Raw genomic sequence first — 26,189 nt, forward strand, 5'->3', positions numbered from 1 at the left:
TGTGAATGCCAGTTTTTAATTGCTCTGCATATGCTACCAGTGACTAGAAATCAATCACAATTTTTTACTAGGTAAACTCAAATCAAAACACCTGTACACCTGAATTTTACCTAAACACGAATTTCCCTATAGTGTGTGCCTGTGCCTAATGTGGGACACCTATTAAATTACTTAACTTAATGTTTCACAAGCTGAGATTTTGAGAATGCATGACAAAAGCTGGTTCAATTTCCCTGCCTGATGATGATCAATGTATGCATGTATGTGCTTCACAGGAATTGTATACATCTACATGATGTCCATTCACAGAAATAAAAACATACATACATCAAAACCAAACATTACATTTCACCATGTGCAAATTACACTGTTATTAGGTATTAGAGCCATTATTCTGATTGATTTCTAAATGTCCAGGACTGATGCTGTCACCATGTGGATGTGAGGAGGCATAAGGGTGGACTTCACTTGAACATCATAAGAGCATTCAAAGCATTTGAGAAGGTCTCTGATAACAGATCCTCTGCATGGCATTACAGACTTAATGTCTTCATGCTTCTGCACAATTATAAGAAACAGGGATGCTAGACTCATAAGTTTTCACCTCTACAACCTATGACATGGATAATATTGTCCTTGTAATTTCTTTCCACTCTTTATGTATATGAACTTGGTTCAATTCATGTTTGGAACAATAAACATTAGACAACAAAAGTACAGATATTGTCATTGATAAGTCATTACTTATTCAATCAATTATTAAAATATCAATAGAAAAAATTCAATTAATTTTCACTTTTTTAAGTTACTTTATGAACTTTTTATAATTCTTCACTATTCAATACTTAAAATAGTAATTTGAAATGATTTGTAAATCCATATTGATTATACTTAAAAATGTAAGGTAGGGCCTAGTGATATCTGCATCACTTTACAGCAATTATTCATTTCTTTATAATTTTCGGAGAGCCTGGGTCATTTTACGTGTTAGCGCCGTCTGTTGGTATACAATCTTACTACAAGATAATGATAAAGATGACAAGGACAAAACAAACAAATGTCTGACCAGATCAGCACATGAGGGTAAATTTGTATTGTTATGTAATTTGGTCAAATAAGATTAAAACGAATTGAAGCAATAGTGATTTGAGAGTAAAGCAGACACCTTAGAAACTAGAGACGTGGCTCCTCCTACTGTAGTTTACTTCAGTTACAACGTGCGTTGCTTAGTTACAGCCAATCACAAAGCATCTCACTGCATTCAACAGCTGCGTTGTGTTGTAGAGGACGACGACAACTCTGCACTGTAATGTCGTAGTTAAATTGCGTAGTTTAATTTCTTAGTCCCGTTGTTGTTGTGACTGCAAACTTGGTAAGAGAAAGAGCTTGTTTATTTAGTTTATTTCCAATAATAATTATCATGCTGGCTGATGTAAGTATCAAAATATTCAAGAATACTACTTAAAATAAACTGTACTGTTTAATTATATTGTTGCATTTTTATATGAATGTTGCAGTATTTTTTATTTATAGATGCTTTTGTTTTAATTTTATTTATATATGGATTGTTTAATTATTAGCCTATATTTATATGAATGTGGCACTTCACTAACTTCCCCTATGCTATTATATAATTCATATATTAGGCTAAACAGGTGTTGCAATTATTTGGATACTGAGTATATTTTCAGTAAGGTTATGATGGCTGGACTGTATTATTTGTTAGTGTTCACTACCGTACAAAAGCTAAGCGTTATTTATTTATTGTATGTTAATAGTTGTATTAAATATTAATATTTTCCACAATTTATAGTAATAGTATGATTCATGATTCATTCATTCATTCATTCATTCAATAGTAAATGTATTATTATTCATTATAATTAAAAGCAAAATATTGTTAGTATTATTATTATTTATAACTCTAGTAAATTGAGCAACTTTGTGAATTATATTGTGACTAAACTCTACAGTAAATAAAAAATATATTTGATCATCTTCAGTGTAGTCTGTGTTTTATCATGCAGCTTCTTGAGTTCTCACCCTGAGATGCTTTTAAAACAATTTTAAAGGAGTTCAATTTTTTATTATGCATGTGTTTGAATGTGTTTTTAAGATTATGACAAACATTTAAGCCAAAGTTACGTTCAACCTTTGAAAGGTAGTGTAATCACATTATAGGTATGAGACTACATCTAAATTTAATATATTTGAGAATGCAGTCATATTGTTACAATTATAAAAGGGAACACACTGAATTCTGAAAAAAAGTGGATTGTAATGCACTGCAAGTTGCTTTGGATTAAAGCGTCTGCCAAATGCATAAAAGTAAATCAAATGTATAAATCTTGGGTTTCCAGGACCATCACAATGTTTAAGTCAGATCTCCCTCCAACTTATGAAGAGTCGAGGCAGCAGTCATATGGTCAACAGCAGCACAGAAACTACCCATACCCTCCATATGTATATCCAGCTCAGACAGGGGTGTACACGGGTTCAGGGCAGCCTGGCATACACCCCCAGTCTGGGCTTTGGCAGGGTCCTGGATACTCCTCACCAGCAATGCCATCTTTCATAACACAAGGAATGTGTTCACCCAACCCTAGTAAGTCTTAATGCTTGTGTGATTTCTTTATTTTTATAAATTACTGTATTTTGTATGTGTGGATTTTTATTACTTTTAAGGATTCTTAGGCATAATCTATTAAAATTACACTGATACGTTTCTATGTGTGGCAGCGATAACATATTAATGTCTATGTTTGTTTTTGCCTATTTATCATTTGGTTGTAGGTGATACAATGGGCATGTCATCATCTGGCGTGTGGGACAGCATGAGTGTTCGACATGCCTTCATAAGAAAGGTCAGAGTATAGGCTACCTCTGTGTCTTAGGGTTTAATACAGTAAATGTCATATATTAATAACCATTATATCAACTACCTTAACTACAAATAATACTATGAATTTATAAAGATATCTTAACAGTCATGACACAAATAACTTTGTGTTTTTTAACAGGTCTACCTTATTTTAGCTGCCCAACTATTTATCACTGCCTCAATCATTGCAGTGTTTGTATTTGTGTGAGTATGATCAATAAAAACAAACAAATTGTTTTTACTTATGGATATTGAATATAACTTCTACATTTTAAATATTGATTTTATGAAATGTCTGTGTACCCTTCATTGACAGTGAGCCTGTGCGTCTTTTTGTGATCCAAAATCCTGCAATTTATTGGACATCATTGTGAGCTATACTATACTACACTATAATACAGTACTATGCTTTAGTACACTACACTATACTATAGTTTGATGTACAGTGTTACAGTTTGTTCAAGATTCATAATTAAGTAACAATGCAGTGTTTTTTTACAGCCCGGTGTATCTTGTTACTTATCTTATGCTGGTTTGCTGTGAAGGACCAAGGTGAGTTCAGTCATAACATTGTATTACAATCAGTTTGACATCTACAAAATTACGAATAATCTTTCTCTGTTTTTAGGAGGCGGCACCCATGGAATTTAATACTCCTCTTTATTTTTGTAAGTAATAATTGCAGTAAATGTTTCCAAAAGGTATTTGCAGTAGATTTTAAATGTTGAATGATCTAAGTTTCTTAAATTCAACATTTGTATGTGTAAAACTGAAGGTCAATGTTGGATCTGTATCATCTGCTGCTTGTTCCAAAGACATAGTTGAATCACTACTTATTTACTGCATATTGAAATCCATTACACACTATACACTCACCTAAAGAATTATTAGGAACACTTGTTCAATTTCTCATTAATGCAATTATCTAATCCACCAATCACATTGCAGTTGCTTCTGAACTCCAAACTGAATGTCAGAATGGGAAAGAAATGTGATTTAAGCAAGTTTGAGCGTGGCATGGTTGTTGGTGCCAGACGGGCTGATCTTAGTATTTCACTTGGAATTTTCACGCACAATCATTTCTAGGGTTTACAAAGAATGGTGTGAAAAGGGTAAAACATCCAGTATGCGGCAGTCCTGTGGGTGAAAATGCCTTGTTGATGCTAGAGGTCAGAGGAGAATGGGCCGACTGATTCAAGCTGATAGAAGAGCAACTTTGACTGAAATAACCACTCGTTACAACCGAGGTATGCAGCAAAGCATTTGTGAAGCCACAACATGCACAACCTTGTGGCGGATGGGCTACAACAGCAGAAGACCCCACCCGGTACCACTCATCTCCACAACAAATAGGAAAAAGAGGCTACAATTTGCACAAGCTCACCAAAATTGGACAGTTGAAGACTGAGTCTCGATTTCTGTTGAGACATTCAGATGGTAGAGTCAGAATTTGGCATAAACAGAATGAGAACATGGATCCATCATGCCTTGTTACCACTGTGCAGGCTGCTGGTGATGGTGTAATGGTGTGGGGGATGTTTTCTTGACACACTTTAGGCCCCTTAGTGCCAATTGGGCATCGTTTAAATGCCACGGCCTACCTGAGCATTGTTTCTGACCATGTCCATCCCTTTATGACCACCATGTACCCATCCTCTGATGGCTACTTCCAGCAGGATAATGCACCATGTCACAAAGCTCGAATCATTTTCCAAATTGGTTTCTTGAACATGACAATGAGTTCACTGTACTAAAATGGCCCCCAAAGTCACCAGATCTCAACCCAATAGGCATCTTTGGGATGTGGTGGAACAGGAGCTTCGTGCCCTGGATGTGCATCCCACAAATCTCCATCAACTGCAAGATGCTATCCTATCAATATGGGCCAACATTTCTCAAGAAAGCTTTCAGCACCTTGTTGAATCAATGCCACATAGAATTAAGGCAGTTCTGAAGGCGAAAGGGGTCAAACACAGTATTAGTATGGTGTTCCTAATAATCCTTTAGGTGAGTGTATGTGCCATTTGCTATATGTGCCATTTCAAAGCTTGCACGTATGGCGCTTGTGGAGCAATATTGCAGGAACACACTTAAAATGGCTGGGTTGTTTTTGACCCGTGATTGGTAAATATTGGACAGAACACATTCTGGGTTGAAATTTGATCCATGCTGCGTTGAAAATGACCCAATGTTGGGTTGTTGTTATGCAACCATGGGGCATAATAACCCAGCAGTTGAGTTGGGACAGCCCTGCATTGTGTCGGTTTTGGCCCAGGGGTGTTCTGTCCAATGTTTGCCAGTTTTGGGTTAAAAATATAACCCAGCCATTTTTAGAGAGAATATATAATTTTTTTCCAATTCTGTATCTTGTACGTTACCCTCATTCAAATCTGTTCAAATGCAGAAATTTAAAGGGTGCCTATTATGCCTATTTGTACAAGATTTAATATAAGTCTTTAAAAGTGTGCCCAGGGGTGCGTTTCCCGAACAACGACACAACTCGCTGCTGAACGACTATAGTACGATGCATAGTTGGAGAAATGAACTACCTTGTCACGACTGTTTCCCGAAAGCATAGTAACTTTATCGCACATTTGTTGTTTGAACCATGTTGCTTTAACAACATAGTTGATGATGTCACGCGGGAGGTGAAGTACTAATTAATCTGTGCAAATCGATTTTATGTCAGATTATTGCTGTAAATAACATATATTGCATCGGAAGATTTTGTTATCGTGATTTAGTTATCTGTTGTTAATTTTTAAGATATTTAAGTCATGCGCAAGTTTCCTCTTACGTCACTCCTCCCAGGGATTCCCCAGGGTCTTAAAGCTTGTAGGCTGCGCACATGCGCAATTTTCAAATGCAGCGCTTTAATTAAGTGTGCTTGCAAAAGCACACTTATTGTTCTTCTTAAGTTTTATTATTATTTTTCCCGGGTAGATTTTTTTGGCCAGCTCTAGCGATTAGACCGTTTGACACAGAGACACCGTTCAAACTTTAAAATGTTCGGGCAGTACCGGTGTAAGTTGCTTGAGAAGATAAGGTCACAGATCGATGTCGTTCTTCCGCCATATTGGATAGAACACAAAACCTTAAAAAAGTTTCACAGGTCAAAAATTTTGTCCAAACTTCACGAAAATCCACGTACACGATCCTTGGACCAAGCCTCACAAAAGTTACTAGAAGGATTTTTGATTTTCGGAAGCGTTTGCCCGTCACAGCTCAAACTAAATGTGCGTCGACGCCGCCAAAACAGGAAGTAGTTTATATCTTAGGAACGCTTTCACGTATTGAAACTAAACTTTGTACATGAATTTGGGTCTCAAATGTGAGGATGCACAACATCAAAAGAAAAAAAAAAATTCTAAAATTTTACGCCGCCAAACAGGAAGTAGTTTATATCAGGAACGCTTTCACGTATTGAAACCAAACTTTGTACATGAACTTGAGACTCCAATGTGAAGATGCACAACATGAAAATAACATTTTTTTTTCTAAAATTTTACGCCGCCAAACAGGAAGTACTTTATATCTCAGGAACGCTTTCATGTATTGAAACCAAACTTTGTACATGAATTTGGGTCTCCAATGAGAGGATGCACAACATCAAAAGAACAATTTTTTTCTAAAATTTTACGCCGCCAAACAGGAAGTAGTTTATATCTCAGGAACGCTTTCACGTATTGAAACCAAACTTTGTGCATGAATTTGGGTCTCCAATGTGAGGATGCACAACATCAAAAGAACATTTTGTTTTCTAAAAATTTTACGCCGCCAAACAGGAAGTAGTTTATATCTCAGGAACGCTTTCATATATTAAAACCAAACTTTGTAAATGAATTTGGGTCTCCAATGTGAGGATGCACAACATCAAAAGAAATTTTTTTTTCTAAAATTTTACGCCGCCAAACAGGAAGTAGTTTATATCTCAGGAATGCTTTCAAGTATTGAAACCAAACTTTGTAGATTAATTTGTGTCTCCAATGTGTGGATGAACAACATCAAAAGAAAAAACATTTTTTCTAAAATTTTACGCCGCCAAACAGGAAATAGTTTATATCTCAAGAACGCTTTCACGTATTGAAACCAAACTTCGTACATGAACTTGGGACTCCAATATGAGGATGCACAAACTAAATCTGCGGCAACAGAGCAAGCACACTTTTGCAGTTCCTCCGGAAATGCATTTTCTAGTTGTGTTTACAAACTTAAAGCCGTAAAATAAAATTTGTATATATTTAGAATGATTGATATGCATTGTACTACATTTTTTTGCTTATTTTATTCAAAAGCATGATCACCGTAAGTCTTAACATGATAATAACAAGGAACGATGCTTCTAACGACAGGTGAAGAACTGTCGTTTAAACCACACAAGTTTGCGATGCAACCGTAGTTGGCTAACGATGCTTTCGGGAAACGCACCCCAGAATGTGTCTTTAAAGTTTCAGCTCAAAATACCCCTAATACATTTACTGCAGCGTGTCCAAAATGCCCCTATGCTTTCATGTCTGTACCTTTAAATGCAAATGAGCTACATTTCCTCACTCCCTTATGAAAAGAGACAATAGTCGTTTCTCAATATGCGTTCTTGTCTGTACTTGTGTTCTTGTGGACTTGTGAAACGTCATCAGTCGCGGCCCAAGTACTGTTCCAATTCAAAGTTCGCCTTAAGGCCAAGTTCAAATAAAATTCCCGGATGTGTTCTTGATCCGCCCATTTTATCGAGGATGCATCAGAGGAGAGTTGTGTGGACTTATGACAGCAAAGTTTCCCAGAATGCATTTCGCGTCAGAAGTTCGTTCTTCCGAGTCTGAACTTGCAAGTTCGAACTACGAAGGACACAAGTCCGAGTTTGGCGTACTTGGTATTGAGAAACGGCTAGTGAGTGCTTTCAGTTAAAGAGTTCTGATTCCTGTGAATACAGTCTGAGACAATAGTATCTTACTATTGAGATATGGCAAACAGTGTACAACTTGGTAATGGACTGTAAGTCAGTGGCTGTGGGTGGGGCTTCATCAATGTGAGATCACATTAACAAAAGAAAGAAAAGGGCATGTCTAATGAGAGTGCTTTGGTTTAATGGGGACTAAAAAGAATGTGTGGGTGGATTTTCTCATTGTATGGTTGTTTGTATTCACACATTTATGTCCAAACACCTTGTAAAAGTGGATTTTGCATAAAAGGTGCCCTTTCGAATTCTCAATTCAATACGACAAACAATCCTGTTAATTACAAAACCATCAATCTGTTTTACAAACCATACATTTTAATTCTTCCCATCAGACCCTTGCCTTGTCTTTCATGACAGGAACCATTTCAAGGTGAGGTTAATTTATAAACATCAATATTGATAACACCAGATCTGCTCATCATGTAGTTTCTCTGTCTGACATTATTTACAGTTATTTTGACACTAAAGCCGTGTTCCTGGCTCTTGGGATTACAGCAATAGTGTGTGTAATTGTTACAGTCTTCTGTTTTCAGACCAAGGTAAGACCAGAACCCACAGGCTCTGATGGACCGACTAACTATCAATGTGACTTTGTTGCTCGTGTAAAATAAACCCATTGTATTTGATTACAATGATCGTCTGTCTCGTTTTAAACATTCATGCCTTGCTGGTAAATGTCTTGCGTGTCGCTGAAACAATACCTTTTGTTTTTTGTGCCCTAAGATGGAATTTTGTGAGAAATTATAAACAGATCTGGATATGTAATATATTTATGAAATGTGAATGATTTTAATTATTTTGTACATTATGCAACTGATGACTTTCAATGAACAAAGTAAACATAACCTATTTTTCCTCATGTTTAATGTGAACAGGTTGATTTCACCTCTTGTAATGGTCTCCTATGCGTTCTGTGCGTGGTTCTCCTGGTGACTGGCATTATAACATCCATTGTACTCTCCTTTCAGTATGTAAGTACATTCATTTTTGACTTTGTAAGTTTTCCAATTCAAGAAATAGACATTTTGAAGATATCAGGACAAAGTATTGTTCTACATTAATTAATATATCCATGTATCAGGTACCTTGGCTGCACATGCTGTATGGTGCTTTTGGAGCAATAGTCTTTACATTGGTAAGTTCACAAAACACGTTTAATGTTGTTTAATTATTTAAACTTTACACATATTGGTTATCTTTGTTTTATAGTTTTTGGCTTACCATACCCAGCTGCTCATTGGAAATCGAGCAAACACCATCTGTCCTGAGGAATATGTGTTCGGTGCTCTTTCTCTCTACGTTGACGTTGTCCAAATCTTTATCTTCCTTCTTCACATCACAGGAAGTTCTTCCGAGTAAACCTTTGGTTTTTGTTTTTAGCGATATTGATCTTTAAGCTTTTTGACCTATTACCTCATAGTGCATGAATGATAAAAGCTATCTTTATCAGTGGTGTGCATCTCCAATATCACCTTATTGATTATAATGTGTTATTACAATGTATGTTTGTTATGTTGCTCAAACATTTCAACATTGATTGTTAAACTTTACTTGCCTTTATGTGCACTTTATTTTTTTATGTTCCATCTGTTTGCTTTAAAGGAACTAATGTAAAAGTGGGTGTATACTAAGATGTGATTTTTCTAAAGTGTAGATCTTGCAGATATTTTTATTTACCTGAAGCAAAATAAAATGGGGACAATATCAGCAAGCTGCATGTCAGATTTAAAATAAGTTACCCATCAGAGAAAAATGTTAAAATACGTAATCCTACATCAGCTAAATATGGAGACTACTATACAGGCCATTAATATGCAAACACTGTAAAGGAATAGACACATTGACCAAACGTTTGGGGCTGTACCTGTACGTCCAACTAAAATTAGACATATTTTAAAACTTATTTCTTGTTTTATACAAAACGTAAAACGCTATATTGTCACTATTGACTTAACTCAATTATATAATTAATCTAACAAATAAATAATTACATTCAATTCTGACTGAGCCTGCATTAACTTTAGATTCCCACCAAGTCTGAACTCAGCTAAACCCGAACCAAATAAATATTGCATGTCTGAAAAATAACATTAATATAAGTATAGACAGAAATGGAAAGTAATGTCATTGTTTGCATGTATTATTCTCAGTGTTCTTCTGTTATTCAGCCCTGCAGCTCACCTCCCGAGTTTCAGATAAAAAATGATGCATTCACGATGGGATGCATTTGCATGTTTTAGCAATTTAATCGAGTATGAATAGAAATGCTGCTCTCAGTCACATTGTGTTCGTTTATGTGTTTTTTCCATTGGAGTCTGGGTAATACTGACACATGGAGGGATTCGCGATCGCAGGAAAAATCTAAGCACGTTGAGGAACACATTAACATTTACTCAGAAACGTAGCTGCTTCAGGCTGCTGCATTGGCCTCATTTACAGTCACTGTGGACCACGTACTTATTACTAAAACTAAGGTGCTGATACATCACCGGAAGTGACGTCACTGGGAAGTCAGAACTTTGTGTGAAAGAGTGATTAGTTCAAAGATGTGTATGATGTGTATGATCAAGTCACTTTAATGTGAATGTGATATACTATATCTAAATGATTTGCTTAAAAACCTTTAATTGTTGGTTACATAACTATTAAACCAATAATAGCTTATTCTAAAAATAATTTTAACTACAAGAGTGTAGTTTTCATATTTCAAAACCTTTTTTGCAGTAATAATAATGCAGTGACAGTAATTTATTCATTTGTGACAAGAGTTTGCAGCAAAACAATACCACCTAGTGGGCTTTGTTGGTAAAACCACTTAAAGTGTGACCACTTTTTTAGATTTTTAGTTAAATTTTGGATTAAAACTGGTTGAGGCTATGGCTTTATTTTTTGGTATTTTGGGCATAATTTTTTTTTTATTTTCAAATATAAAAATATACGTTATTGCATTATTTGTATTTATTAAAATAAACGTAACCTGCTATAACCATTTTTAAAGATTAACATAAAACAAACTTAAACTGCTATAATCATTTTTATTTAAGATTAACAACTACAAACTTTTTACAACTACAAACTTTTAAGGGGTTAACCTATAATTACTCCTAAAATGATGTTGTTTTTTTAAGTACAGCTACAGTTTTAATGTACGGTATTGAGATAAATGCGCTTTTTTAAGACATTTGAAAAATCTTTCTTGCTTAATTGACTAATATCAATATATTTCATTTTATACACAGCATGGTGCTTATGAAGAATCAGTGTTTAACCTGGAAAGATTATTAAAGAAAAAAAAATGTCTTATTTGCCATAATTGAGGACAAAATGGTTTACCTGTCTTTTCATATAATTGTACAATCAAACTTTTAAAGAAAAAACCCATGTTTTAGTTATATTATTTGATTTTATTGTGGATGTGCTGTTAAAATTTTACAGTTACTCAAAACATGTGTTTTCAAGGAACAGATCAGTAGAAAAAAAGCTAGACATACAAGTATGATTTTAATAAATTAGCATTGATCTGCATGTAAGTACATCTGCATTATAAAACACAGAATCCCTTTTCTCTTGATTATATTCCTCTAAAACCCCGCTGTATTATAGATCGGTGAGAAGTATTACAAAAGTAAATAAACGTTGTTTGGTTAATCCCAGTGGCACGTCCACATTCTGGCACGTCTAAATGACTACGGCTGGGTGTCTATGTTGTATTGTGTCAGTCTGGATGAGAGAAGAGAGGCTGTCCAGGCACTTCAATCTTTAAGGGGTCAGGCGTTTGGGGTCACGGGGGAACATGGAGGTCTGGCGTACGTTATGTAGGCCAAGATACAGCATGGTCACCCTCTCCAGACCTGTGAGATGGTAGAACAAGTTTCAACATAATGCATGATATTTTAAAATTAGTTTTCAAAACCTTGAAATGGATTCTTTTGAAAACTAATAAGACGGTTGAATTCAAAGATTCAGAAACATAAAATGTGTGTTACCTATTCCACCACCAGCATGAGGAGGGGCACCGTACCGGAACGAATCAATGTAGGCCTTGATCTTCTCCAGGTCTGGAACAAAAACCAAAATGTGAATCATCTATTGGATTTCAACTCATTCCTATATAGAGATGAAGTACAGAGCATTGGGTGTTTAGCTCTGTTCTGTTGTATTTTAAGAAATCACAGGCACTGTTATGCTGCCTAAACAACAAATTAGAGATGGGCATGAGTAATCGATTGACCGAGTACTCGAACATGGCACCAACGATCGTTCACAAATACGATGACCGTGAATGAATCTTGCATTTTATGCAGATAGATGCACATTGTATAATACATTTATGTTATATAAGGCTTAATATTATGTATAGTGTGTCATATAGAAATCGCTTCAGTCTGTGTTTATTAACCCTTTACTTTCACTTCATCACGCAGCTATTCCTGTTAGAGGTTTCTGTTAAAAACATTTAATTCATCAATAATCTAGTACATGTTCATTTTTCATAGTTTCTTCAAAATTAAAGTGACACTTTGTAGTTTTTCAACCTTCATGATTTATTTTCAAGACCCTTGTGATGGTACTTCGACTTAAAATAGGTTAAATAACATGTCTACCATAGCCTGACGAGGTCTGTATCACTTTTACTCGTACTTTTAAACTTGGGGTATTGGGTAGTAACCAGAGCACAAAAAGAACTACAAAAATCTGCTTTAAAGCATACGTCACTTCCTCCACTTCCTCAAATTCGGACGTGAGAGTGCAACTATTTATTTTCCTGATGTTTTTGTCATGGCTGAAGCAGCAACTGAGAAAAAGAAACACAAGGTTTTGTCAGAGGAGACCAGAAAGAGAAAACAGAAGTGACAGAATAAAAAGAAGGACGAGGATCAATATTGGGCCAGCGTTCGCTCGCTGGCGTGAACTAAAGAAGGAGGAGGGGTTTCTGACCGATGCTGATTTGGCCGTCATGGTTTTGGACTAGTAAGTAATTTTATATTGCGCGCATATATAAGTTCTGTCTGGCGCCCGAACACAATTTTTTTTTTTTTTTTTTTAATTGCTACTTTGCTACTTGGAGAGCATAGAAAGAGATTTATATTATGTGAGACTGTGGCGCTGTGGTAGTGTCACGGACCTATGACACAGGCAATCTGGGTTCGATTCCCCTTTAAGGCATTTTTTAAAAATATAAATATTAACCAAGCGACCACCATTACAACTGGCTTGTAAACGTTAGCTATGCAATCTTTTGGCCCCCCAAAGAAAATTTGTGACAAAAAACTGTTCCAAAACTCAACATTCTAATAAAAAAACATTAAATTATACAAAAAGTAGTGCTTTTGGTTAGTAGTCTTATTTTTTTAAGGGTTTAATTACACAGAATTCATGATAAATTAATGTATTTCATAAAATGTCATAAAACTGGGGCCCCCCTGGCACCATCTCGCGGCCCCCAGTTTGAAAACCACTGACCTAAAGAGTTGTCTTCTTTTCCTTTGCGACAGTGCTGCGGCGCTTGTGGCCTCTAGGGGCCCTAGACATGAAAAATACATGTCTAGCACCCCCTAGTGGACATAAAGTTCCACGGTGTGCCTTTAAGTTTTGAGTTTTTTTTTATAAAAATATTTTATTTTCACCATGACACGTACGCGCCGTCCCTTTGATTTCCTTACCCCCCAGTTAATCGAGTACTCATTCTTCAGATGTATGGATTAATCGAAATGAAAAAATTACATGCACATCCCTACACCAAATGCGAAGCATTGCGTTCCTCGCTCTAGATTGCTTGCGGGATTCAACTTTGTTTCAAGCAAATTTCTTGCTTGAGTTGAATATTTTCAACTTTCACAAAGATGCTTTTGAGGCGAATAGTGTGTTTTTGTGGCAATCGTGTCTTTGCATTGACTTTGTACCCATGCAAATTGTTGAATTCACATTTGGTGTGTACACCCCATAAGTATTTAATAAGGTATTCACTAATATCATGCTGTCTTCTAAGATGCCTCATTTTGACAAAATTTTAAGGCAGGATCACATTGATCTTCCCTCTTGGGACATAAAGAATATCCCAGAATGCATTACACTAAAATCAGTCACTTTTAATATTTGGGTTAGTATTCTGGCTTAAAAGATAGCTAGGTGGCTCACTAGCCATGCATCTGAAATCACATACTGTAAGTAGGTAGAGAATTAGATTAAATACCTACTCATTTACCGCTAAAACAGTAGGTACTATAGTATAAATATAGGTAGTATAAATTAATTTGGATGTACTACATACAACATGTTGATACATCACGCGACACACGGTCATAACAAGTTATGTATTTGCATTTGAATAGAGCCGCGTTACTTCTTTCAGACATTTTTGAATAAAACAACGTCTCTCCTCCTCCTTTGTTGGTTATCTCTTCTCCCGGCGGCTCACAGGATAGTAAAGTGTCCATTGAATAAACGTTGAATGTCATCCAGGTACCTCACCACCTACTGTTTTTCAAATGATATGAAATCGGACAAACTACTCGCCTCGCCTACTAAATAGTATGGAAGTAGGCGGTTTCGGACACAACCTAGGTTTTGCAACACAGCTATTGTGTACTGTTGCTATTGTTACCGATGCCATGGTGCATTGCCCTTTCAGTCAGCAGCTGGGCATCGTGGACTCTCTGGGCTCCAGACAGGATCTCTTCTCCTCTCATAAACATGTCATACGAGTTTGAGTACTTCTGCAGAGGGGAGGAAGAGGTTTGTTATGAAGCATATGTAGAATCTGAAGACATTTAGGTCTTTTAGGTTCTTAAAACACTTACAGGATTGTTGGGGTCAGGCATAGTGTAGAACGGCCTCACTGCCAGGGGGTATTTATCCAGCACATAGAAGTCAGTATCATACTAAAAAAACACACACAAGCAAGGTGTCTTTAAATTAAAGGGGGCTGTGTGTCGATAGAATGTACATTACATACACAGCAGTGGCAAAAAATGTATATGTTCGCTCTTTTTTCAAATATTTTAATGCATGTTGCATTGGTGTGTTTGGAGTATAGACTGAAGCTCAGCTTTGAGAAGAGTTTAAGGAGGCTTGGCAAGAAATTACAAATGTGCAAAATTTATAAAGGCATAGCCCATGACAATGACTACAAAATATATCCACATAAGAGGAACAACAAATATTAATAACAGATAGAACTGTAGTAAATGCATGATTTATTATTTATTAGCTTTTTGTTTTTGTATGCATTTTTTTGTATATTCAAAATAGTGTGGTTTGATTTTAAAGGTGCAAAAGAATGCATTGAAATAATCTGATAAACTGTTCTTTGATATTTACATAAAATGTATGTAACTTTATTAAGTGCATCCACTTAAATGATCAAGAAGCATTTTAAATATCCATTTACAACCCTAGGATTTGTCCTTTGAATGAAATGGTCTATTTTGCCCTATTTGGGAAGGCTCATGAATAATAATATTGAGCCCTGATCTGATTGGCTCCAAATTATTTTGTCCAATAAATACCTTCAAATTTAGTGATTTATCCATTTATTACCTGTACCCCATTTTTATGGTTTAATCTAAATTGATGGGACATTAATAGCAAATATTGTACACATTTTTCGCCACTATTGTATTAACAGTTATTGCACCAAAAACTGTTGTATAAACAAATCCTCTTTTAGATGATCAGAGTGGACAAGGAGAGAGCTTGATATTAGAAAAATCTGAGTATGTCTAGTTAAAAAAAAAATTATTCATTAAATTTTGACCTCATCTGTGCATTCGATGCCTCAAATGATACACAAGCAATTCTTTTTGAATGATTTATTTTACCTTCTCCTTTACAAGACGGCCGAGCAGTTTTTCATTAGGTGTGCTGAGGAAGACCAAAATAAATATTTAAGGCATGTAACACAGTCCGTAACAAATGCACTGTCAACCCAAAAAGCTGGGGGTTTTGTCAAAAAGTGCCACAACTTACCTTAAATCATCTTCATCTCCCATTTCCACCCCAGCAGCTTTGAGCATGGCCACAGCCTCCTGAAACTCCAGCCTCAGCGTGGGCTCCAGAAACTTGAAGGGTTCACTGGGGTATTGCTTATTCACGGTCTGGATCTCTGTCTGGAACCTGGGGTGTGCATCAACATCACAGAGTTAGGATAAGACAGAATAGATGGCTAGAATAAAAATAAATGTATGTTTGAATAAATGACTGACCATTAGCATAAAACAGGGTGCATTTCTTACACGGTCAAGCTCCAAAAAGTACAGAAAAGCACCATAACGCTAGCACCATACTCAAAACAAATACCACACAAGTCTCAAAAGCTCTAAATTGCAATTGTTGTTATAAAGTCATATGAAAGGAACAAACCAGAATTTTAACATTTATGTATTTGTGTCTATCAAACCTACATCATCATTGGTTGCACTAAATATACTTTTTCACCACTGTTTACACTATGTAAATATACGGAGTATAGACACTATTCTTATGTGCCAAAAATGTCTTATATTTTACTTTAAATATTGTATACTATTTATTTTCTACTTCTAATTCTTGAAACTGTTGTTCCGGGTTTGCACTGCACGGGGTTGAGGGAACGATATTTCGATACTCTATGTCTGGCACATTCAGTAAAATTGACAATAAAGTTGACTTTGACACGATGTTAATTATTTTGTGTCCATATGGTTCAATTAAATGGAAAAGGGTAAAAATTTCAAAATAAATTTGCAGATTACTTGCATACATTCTCTTTTTGAGGACCAAGTCTAAAATTTCTAGTTTTATTTCATTTTTTGTAAGAATATTTGGGGGATAATTGCAAAAATGTCAATGTGGTGTAACCAGTAATTTTAAATGAAAATATAAATATATTCATAAACAAATGTGGAATAAAATATAATCATCTAGTTTAGTGTAATATGATTTTTTTACATACATGTTTACATCATTTGTCAAAGATTATTTAGAAAGCAGAGCTGTTTTCAGCATATGTCCAGACAAATATTACAAAAACGCATACAAATTTACTTTTAGTAATAACTTATTAGTGTGATATTTTATTTATTTATTTTTTTTTTTTTTTGATGATTACACTTACATGCCATCAAGGTGGATTGGATAAAACATTTAATATTTCTCATTCTTTGGCGCAATTGGCAGTTACACCATTTGATATTTTCAGGTCCATTCAGTCTCAAATTTCATAAAAATGGTGCAAATGTAATTTTTTTTATTGCATGAAATCAACATAAATTCACTATGTTTATTGAAATAAACCTGATGCATGCTTTTAAAACAAGTTTTTTTTAAAGATTTTTTGAATTTCTCATCTTGCCAAACCGTTTTTGTCACTGACCCATTTATAATATTCTATACGTTATATTTTATTATACTTGCATATAAATATATGCAGAGTTTGGTTCCAAAAAGAGATAACTCAGTTTTTTAAATTTTTGGTAAAACATGTTTATTATCATGTTTTTATTGTGCTACTTAGCTGTATTTTATTAGTAGGCTTAAATCAAAACAAACCAACTGCAGTTTGACTGATATTAATTTGGAATGCACAATCAAAAACAATATTTTTGAAAGATTTTAAAAACGGAGGTTATCTCATTTTGGAACCAAACTCTTAATATATTTTATATACTTAATTTATAGTAATTTTGTAACTTGACAGATGTGGCTTACTAAAAACTGTCATTATAAAAAAGATTCTTCAATATTCCCCTTTTTGTGTTCATATAGCTCAATTGGAAGAGCAATGTGTTAGCACCGCAATGGTCACGGGTTCAGTTCCAAGGGAACACACATAAGGATCAAATGTAAACCTTGCAATGCACTGTAAGTTGATTGGGCAAAAGTGTCTGTCAAAGCATAAATGCAAATGTGTTGAACAGAAAATAATATTAGCATACGAGTTTAGAACAAATTATTTGAATCTTAGTTTTTATGGGGCAGTTTCCCGGACAGGATTTAGATTAATCCAGGAATAGGCCTTGGTTATTTTAGGACATTTAAATTGTTTTTACAAATATACTTTACAAAAAACAATAATGGTGTGCATCTTGAGACAAAACAATGGCACTGATATATGTTAAGATATGTCAGAGAAAGGTGTTTTTAACTACAAAGTAATCCACAATTCCTGGTACTATTCACACCACCAGATGGCAGTAAATATCCTCACTTTGATAACACACAATAACTCACTGCCCTTTCTTCCACTTGAATAAATAACATCAATATTTTCTGGTGAAATTCATGTTACCAACTCTAACTTATGTGATTTAATTTAGCAATAAGAACTGAGGGACGTTCAAGCTGTTCCTTACCGGTCACGGAGTCCCTTAAAAATCTGAACCATGGTATCAGTGATGGAGTCAATGACCTCATGATAATGATAACTGAAGGCCATCTCAATATCCAGACCTACAAACTCTGTCAAGTGGCGATGAGTGTTGGAATCCTCAGCACGGAAAACTAAAAAAAAAAAAATCAACCAAACAATGACATATTTAGTTAAAGAATAGCATTTAAAAGTCCCAGGCCTGGTTTCACAGACAATACTTAGTTAAAGCAAGGACTAGGCCTTAGATGTTTAAGCATCTGTAATAATAACTATAATAATGAATGGCACTGGCATATTTTAAAATCTGTCAGTGAGTTGTTTCAGATGAGACAGCTCAAACATGCGTTTTAGTTTTGGACACTTTTAAACACGTTTTATGTTTACATTTGGCATATATTTTTCATCATACAAATGTAGTGTTGTAACTCAACTGGTAGAGCAATAAGCAGTACACATACTGATGAAAGTATAAGTCACTATAGACATATATGAACACATACATAAATGTAAATGCAGTACAGCACCAATTTCAAAATACAAATAGGCTTTTGTTTGTATTATTACTAGTAGTTACATTTGTCATTGAAAGTAGCAACATATTGCAAACAACGAGACCATAAAAAATTCTCGCCCTAAGGCAGACCAAGCTTTGGTTTTGCACATTCCCAGGTAAAAAGACGAATGATGTTTCTACAATGTGACTTTCCATCAGCAGAGGTCCCTGCTGAGCTATGTTCTGCCGAGGTTTACGTCCCATGGTTGTGCTGAAAATGTTTGATATTCTTGCTCTATTCATTGCAGAGGAGGGATTTCTATGTCTGCCAAAACACCATGAGTACAATGTGTTTATTAATCATACAGATTGTTATGATACTGGCAGGGTGAAGATACTTAAGAAGGTGACTTCTAAAGACAAACGTGCATATGGACACCCTAGTGTGCATGTGGGCACCAAAAAGTCCCATAATCGAACTATGAGCATTAGAAGCATTAAAGTTTGAATTCATTCATTCATTGATTTCAATTTTTGACATGCCTTTACTCAAAAGTCAATATTGAAGATATCAAGGTTATATTTTACATTATAGACTGACTGTGTAACAAATACACATCCCAAATTTGGGCCACCTGTACTGTATATCTAGATATCTCTGGCTTTTGTTATTAGTAGGTATCAGTTCCTGCAGACATGACCTGCAGCTGTTTTTTATCTTTACCTGGGCCGACACAGAAGACTTTTTCAAAGTCAGCACAAATGCACATCTGCTTGTAGAGCTGAGGTGACTGGGCCAGGTATGCACTTGTTTTGAAGTAGGACACCGTAAAGACGTTGGCTCCTCCTTCACTGGCAGCTATTAAAAACAACAACAACATATATGTATTTTGGTCTTAGGTAACAGCACAAATACAAAGGACATGTGATGTGATTATTATTTTTTGCAGAAGTATGGTCAAAATGAACATTTTGTTCTGATGGGGCACATACATCTGGGTGTGTGCACCGGATGCAGTGTGGTTTTAGTGAAAGAACATAACAAATCGTGATCTGTTGAGGGCAGGGGATCGCAATAAAGGCGGCAAACTTTAAATTGTAACGCACGTCATGGTGCTCGGTCCTGATTGGCCGATCGAGGTGTGGAGGAAGTGAGAGTAACGGTTTTCCTTTACAGCGAAACCACGTAAACACAATAGTGAGACTTGTTTATAGATGGTGTTGTAGCAGCAGCAGAGAACATTGACGTCATTTCTTCTCTTTAAAATCATTGGTGGACTAAAAATGGAGCATATTTAAGGGACAGATGAAGCGTTTGAGCAATGTCATTATCGCCAAACAGAGCACCAGCTGGTGCAACGGCATATTCAATAATAAATATATCTAAATAAATATATTTACATTACATATGTTATTACAAGATGTTTGTTCATGATGATAAATTTCCAAATCCTGAATGAATCCTACACTATATATGCTTTCTATATAAGTCTTTTGAAGCCATCTAACAGTTTGGATTAGCATTGGCAAAATATTACAGAGGTTTGGAATAGCATACGCTCAAGTAAATCATTACCCAAATTTAATTTTTGGATTAGCTGTCTCTTTAAGGACAAAGAAACTTTATCAATTTACACAGTGCTCGAGTCCAAAACTCTTTACAAATACCGCTCTAATCCTGAATCCCAGAAGATCCGATAGCACCATCATCTCAAGAGTTTTAACATGGACTCTTATCAGTGATTGGGTACGTATCTCCTTCATAAACACCACTTTTTCTTCAGCAAACGTTTTGACAGTGTCGCTCTCTTTTTTACCACCGAAATGAAAAAGTATCAATCCTTGAAATTGAAATTTTTCGACACTGAAGGTGCGGAGAAGGAACAATAAACTAAGTTGGACAGCGCGAGCAGGAATTCATTCAGAAGGCCCGTCGTGTGAAGACACAGATAAGACCTGTGCTATTCTGTCCCAGCCGCCGTGAATACAGATACTGGGAATGAACGTGAAGACAAGATCATTTGCTTTATGACACCTCGCTTACTCCGTGAGGTTCGGGAATAGTCCACACACACACAAAAAAAAATGAAAATTGATTCATTATTTACTTAACCCCATGTCATTTCAAAGCAAAAAGTGCAAGGAATGGAAAACATTAACATTTTTAAAAAGCCACTCCACTTTTAGGCCATTTTCCAGCTCCCCTAGAGTTAAACATTTGATTTTTACGTTTTGGAATCCATTCAGCAGATCTGTCTGGCGGTACCGTTTTTAGCATAGCTTAGCATAATTAATTGAATCTGATTAGACCATTAGCATCGCGCTAAAAAATAACCAAAGAATTTCAATATTTTTCTTATTTAAAACTATACTCTCATTCTTGCATAATAATCAAGGACTTTGCTGATGCATTTTTGACAATTTTTTTCTGTCAGTGTACAGTAGTGGTGATATTATTGGCTAATTTTATTTTTCTCCGCCTGATCGTTTTTTTTTTCATAAGCAGGAAAATAATTTCTAAGGCAGAGAAAATTACATTTTCAATAATGGACTGTTTTGGTGTTTTTTTACCAATATCATGCACACAATAAGAACGGGGATATTTATATTTATTCAAGTCAATTTCAATTTTGATTTCATCCCGTGTTTAAAAAGCAGCTTTCTGCTCCGAGCTTTATTTGAAGATATGAAGAGTCAACAGTAAGAGAAAGCGTGAACAGTGTGATTGTCGTACCAGAGATGATTTTGGGAGTCTGGATCTCCACAAAGCCCTTGTTGATGAGTGTGTCTCTAAAGAGCTGACATACACCCGACTGCAGCCGGAAAATGGCTTGGCTGGTGGTGGTCTATAAGAGAGAAAATAAAGGGTAGTAAACATGTTATACAACTTGTTCACGTGTGTCGGATGATGAAGTCAATGAGTCTCATGACAACATCACACCTCTCAGTGCTCAGTTTTCAGTGGTTTTGGAGAAAACATACCTCGAGATCTTCAAAGACTTCTTTTTGTTACTAGTGGTGGTTGCTAAGACAACAGTCACTATTATTATTGCTCATAATCACAAACCCAGTAACCCAAAGAATCACTCATATAGCGATACGGGTGCTATATGCGTAAGTGATATCTCTAATCTTATAGATTCTTAATAAAACAATTACAAAACCTGATCTTTATATACCAGAATGCATTTCTTCTTTATGCTTTGTGCCAGACATGCAAAAAACATTATAATTATAATATTTAACAGAAAGAAATTTAATGCACAACTTACTCTCAAAACAATAACAAACACTTAGACAAGATGTCAGACTGAGAAAATAGTCTGTCTGATGACAACTTTTGACCTATTTTTTGCTTTCCTGTGTCTTCCTGCGAGTTCCCCTTGATTAATGACACTAGTTTCTGCCTTCTCATTTTCAATAATATTATTTCTTGGAATTGTTTTGTGACGTCTGGTAAAATATGATGATATGTTGCTTGGAATCCTTTTCATTTATTATTTGGCTGTTTTCGTAATAATTGCCGACACCTTAGAAAATCCGGGCATGGATTAAAAAAAGGATTATGACATAACTTAGAAAAATACGCTACTGGTGTATTTCTTGTTTTAATCTAGAACTAGCCTTAAAGGACAAGTTCGGTATTTCACACTCAAAGCCCCGTTCTCAGACTGCTCACGACGAAATAGAACGGTCTCTACCGAAACCTCGACATATGCGGCTGCCCCGAGAATTTTGGGGTGTCTGTTGTTTCACCTTCCACCTCTATAATGGCTGTATAGGTGCACTGGAACAATACTTTCTAAAATGCATTAAACTTTCATTTACAAAGACGTGAAACTCACCGAGTGGTCAGGGGTGTTCACTGATATGCTCACACAAAAATCGCTGCAAAAGATGCTTTCCAACAGCTGTTTTACCATTTGTTGTAAACTTGTGGACCTATTTTTCCAAACGCCTCACACCTGTATATTCTTCCGTTGAGAGCTTGAATAATAGACACTCCAGCCCAGTTGGTGGCGCTAATCCGCCTTTGCCAATTGCAAGAATACAAACAAAGTTCCCGGCACGGAGTAATACCGTACCTCACAGCACATCTAATACAAGTCAATGGAGTTGGACAAAACTACGATAAAATCTGTTGGAAAGCATCTTTTGCAGCGATTTTTGTGTGAGCATATCAGTGAACACCCCTGACCACCCGGTGAGTTTCACGTCTTTGTAAATGAATGAATGCATTTTAGGAAGGATTGTTCCTGTGCACCTATAGAGCCATTATAGAGGTGGGAGGTGATACAAGAAACACCCGAAAATTCTCGGGCCAGCATCATATGTCCAAATTTCAGTAAAACCGTTCTATTTCATCATAAACAATCTGAAAACAGGGCTTTAAGTGTAAAATACCGAACTTGTCCTTTAAGCCTTGCCTATAAACTGGGAGGATAAATTTGTTAATCAAATAACAAAATTTCTGAGATTTGGTAATGGCCTTGGGATGCAACCACAAAACATCACTTTGGCATCACTGTAGCCAACTTGTACATCGCCAAACACCACTTAGCTCCTTCACAAAACATAAAAATCAAGTGTTATAATACAAATGGCCCCTGCAGCTGAACACGTTTTGGTAATATTTGAGAGAAAGAAAAATCTCTTTAGAGTACCAAAGGGCACAGTACTCGAAAAATCAATCTTCCGTAACAATCAAAGCATCCAAATGCTCTGCGCTCACAACCACAACAACTATTGAAAATGCTGAGTTTTCTCTGGCTGAGTTTCCCATAAATCAGATGACTCCCAGATGACCCGAGTTTCCTCTTTCTCCATGATTCACGAGTAAGCTTGCGTAAACCCTTGAGAAAAAATCAGGCTCGACATCAATATTCTGGAGCTCTTATTTATTCAATTAGCTTCAGATTCGCTTTCGAGGTTAAAGGTCGCTTGAAATACTTGTGAAAAACAAAGTTATGATTGCAATGGAGATCTTTACTAAAGAAGCTCTGCTTCTGTTATTCATTTCAACCACCTAACCACATTAAAACCCCCTAAACGGGGCTTTTAGGCCTAAAAATGAAAGTACATGCATTTGATCTGTTGCGAATTCTAGTAAACTGCCTAGATACAAATTATCATGGAAAATTATACGCAAGTGATACAGACATCACCATTAATAGTGCTTGGTACTTTTTCCTCTGTCGCTTTCATTTTGCTACATTCTTTTTTGTTGTTTTTATTCAAAACCTGTTAGACAGGAACCCATATAAAAACATCTACTAAACTGGAACCAGAAAACATTGTTTAGCTCATAAACACTGCTGCTTTAGAAATAAAAACTGCATTATGTATTTGGCAGATGCTTTTCTCCAAAGTGCAATTAAGATTAACATTTTATCATGCCCTGGAATCAAACCCACAACTTTTGTACTGCTAACAATATGAAATAAGCTAGGTATGACATCACTACTATCAGGGATGCGCATTAAGAACAGTGTGTGACTTGCTTGTGCGCTCGAGTGATTGTACAGTTAATATGCAAAGATGTTATCAGTGGAGTGTGCGTAAACAGGCCGGTTGCTGTAGGCGATCTCACACCTCTCATTGGGGGCGTGGAGAAAAGAGCCGCATGCATCACCCCATGTTCGTGAGACTTGAAAAACCGAGAGTACACATGAAGCTGTTGTCCTGTGGTTTGACTCCCCCGCCTCACACTCACAGATTTCTACATTCACTTTCTGGAACTTCTTAACACCGAGCCATCCGCGTAGAGCGAGGTGCAGTGTGAAACTCCTATAGTGCTGCCAGATTTCAATCTTATTTGGTGTGTGGGAAACAAGGTGCCACAGAACGGTGTGTTTGTGGGTACGCAGAACTAAGACTGCCACTGCTGGAAACCGTTTATTGCTTCACTGTTTGTTAAAAGGTGTGATGGCAGACAAGTTTTGAGAGGTTCACACAGACACAAGTGTCACAAAAACAGCCTTTAGAAATGTGAAGGTTCGTTTCGTTTCAGAACCTTATGAATCTGAACAAAGCAATACTGCAGAAGTGAAGCCTGGAAAGCCAAAAGTTTTTATTCTGAATGAAGAGAGATAGATTCAAGCTTACTCTCAGATCAATAACTCGGTTGTCCAGTCTAGTGTCCTGGTTGACTGTGGCTCTGCCTTCCTGAAAGAGAAGCAGAAAAGGTCTTGATTACATAGAAAAATAATACATTTACCTAATCGTATACCATGTGCAAAGGTTGTACAGTTAAACACAGCAATAACTAAGGCTGTGTCTGAAAGCTTAGGCAGCTAACTTGTAGCATGACTTGGGCAGCATGAAGGAAGCTCTGGGAAACCCATTCGGACAGCATTCATAGGCAGCGTAACACAATTCAGTTTGACATCTAAACAGAGAGCGCCTTTTTCATAACTAATTGCATATTTGAAAACTGCAATACTAATTTCTTGCTAGAAATGCAGTTAAAAAGTGTAAAAAGTGAAAATAAACTTTATTTACACTAATTTTGTGCTCCAGCCACTTTCTTGGCTGCCATTTTATTTTTTCTAACTCGGCCAGGCTCGATCAAATTCCGCGCGCGCACACACACACGCATAGAATTGTGGGTATGAAGGAGACGATGAAGGTATCTCAGGAGACAGGAAGTAAACCAAACATTGAATTTCCTGTCATGGAATGCTACCTTGAAGGCAGCATTTTAAAGCTTTCGGATGCAGCCAGTCTTTTTAAGGAAGTCACATCATGGCGAAGCCATGTTTGCAATGTCTCCAGGTCTTGCTCAAGCAATAGATTAGTTCAGTTGACGATTGGCTCTTTTACTGGAAGGTGGGACAAGAGCGGGAATATTGACCATTGCAATCTCTCCCATTCGTATCAATAGCAGTGACGCATCTTGTTAATATTAAATATCTTTGGTGCTAAATAATTGTTGATTGATTGGTTCTGGTTTCAAAAACAAGGCTTAAGGTTAGTCCTAGACTAAAACACATGTTTCAGCTGTCTCTACTGAAAATAACTTGCACTGACAGATCTTTAAATGTGCCAGTGCCATTAATTTGTCTCAAGATACACACCAGTAACGTCTTTCTCTAAGGCATGTTTATACAAGATGCTTAAACATCTTAAACCCGGAATACACTGCAGGATTTTTGCCCTCCTATAATATCTTTCCCGTTTAAACTCGGGAAAGACAAGCATGTAGATTGTAGACTGTAGCATGTAGACTGTACAATGATTAGCGCAACGTCACCAGCATGTGCTCGTGGTAAACAAATACCAGCACGCAGGTCGTAGCAGCCAACACACAGTGCGGTGATCATGACAAATTTCTGACACTGTCAGAAAACTATCGTAGGCTATCTTTGGACCCAAGACCGGGAAAATGGCCGTCTTTGAACCTCTCTCATTGTACGACATAGGACCACCGATGAAGAGCCACGATCACAGAAATCGCAACGATTGTTTCACGATGGCAGTCTTTCGTCTGGGACAGCCAATAATAGTGCAG

The 26,189-nt window shown here is 36.3% G+C and overlaps 2 protein-coding genes across 5 annotated transcripts in view; one reads left to right on the plus strand and one right to left on the minus strand.

Moving 5' to 3' along the window:
- Positions 1-1,058: 1,058 nt before the first annotated feature.
- On the plus strand, positions 1,059-9,542 carry LOC129451793 (protein lifeguard 3). Of its 4 annotated transcripts, none has more exons than XM_073855060.1 (12): positions 1,059-1,083; positions 2,361-2,605; positions 2,794-2,864; positions 3,021-3,085; positions 3,198-3,251; positions 3,383-3,433; positions 3,510-3,549; positions 8,171-8,208; positions 8,290-8,377; positions 8,714-8,809; positions 8,920-8,973; positions 9,048-9,542. In XM_073855060.1, the coding sequence occupies exons 2-12, from the start codon at positions 2,371-2,373 to the stop codon at positions 9,195-9,197; spliced, it is 942 nt and encodes a 313-aa protein (XP_073711161.1). In that variant the 5' UTR covers positions 1,059-1,083; positions 2,361-2,370; the 3' UTR covers positions 9,198-9,542. The 4 variants fall into 4 exon arrangements, with proteins under 4 accessions (XP_073711161.1, XP_055071212.1, XP_055071211.1 ...); XM_055215237.2 differs by lacking the exon at positions 1,059-1,083 and adding an exon at positions 1,219-1,372; XM_055215236.2 differs by lacking the exon at positions 1,059-1,083 and adding an exon at positions 1,278-1,432.
- A 1,679-nt stretch (positions 9,543-11,221) lies between these two features.
- Positions 11,222-26,189, minus strand: part of dars1 (aspartyl-tRNA synthetase 1) — a 41,982-nt gene continuing 27,014 nt past the window's right edge. Inside the window, exons 9-18 of the mRNA XM_055215234.2 lie at positions 24,785-24,844; positions 21,414-21,525; positions 19,404-19,538; positions 18,170-18,317; positions 15,807-15,953; positions 15,659-15,701; positions 14,639-14,719; positions 14,443-14,554; positions 11,825-11,896; positions 11,222-11,689 (exon numbers count right to left, since the gene is read on the minus strand). Coding sequence (XP_055071209.1) covers positions 11,598-11,689; positions 11,825-11,896; positions 14,443-14,554; positions 14,639-14,719; positions 15,659-15,701; positions 15,807-15,953; positions 18,170-18,317; positions 19,404-19,538; positions 21,414-21,525; positions 24,785-24,844 — 1,002 coding nt within the window. The 3' untranslated portion in view covers positions 11,222-11,597. The remainder of the gene's footprint in view (positions 11,690-11,824; positions 11,897-14,442; positions 14,555-14,638; positions 14,720-15,658; positions 15,702-15,806; positions 15,954-18,169; positions 18,318-19,403; positions 19,539-21,413; positions 21,526-24,784; positions 24,845-26,189) is intronic.

The sequence above is a fragment of the Misgurnus anguillicaudatus genome, chromosome 17 (assembly GCF_027580225.2).
Source record: "Misgurnus anguillicaudatus chromosome 17, ASM2758022v2, whole genome shotgun sequence".
Lineage (NCBI taxonomy): Eukaryota > Metazoa > Chordata > Actinopteri > Cypriniformes > Cobitidae > Misgurnus > Misgurnus anguillicaudatus.

What these genes read in the sequence shown, in the direction of transcription:
- LOC129451793 (XM_055215236.2), top strand. An exon ending in AATGTGTTCACCCAACCCTA is followed by an intron (nt 2,606 to 2,793) that starts GTAAGTCTTAAT and finishes ATTTGGTTGTAG; the next exon opens with GTGATACAATGGGCATGTCA. An exon ending in TAATACTCCTCTTTATTTTT is followed by an intron (nt 3,550 to 8,170) that starts GTAAGTAATAAT and finishes TCTTCCCATCAG; the next exon opens with ACCCTTGCCTTGTCTTTCAT.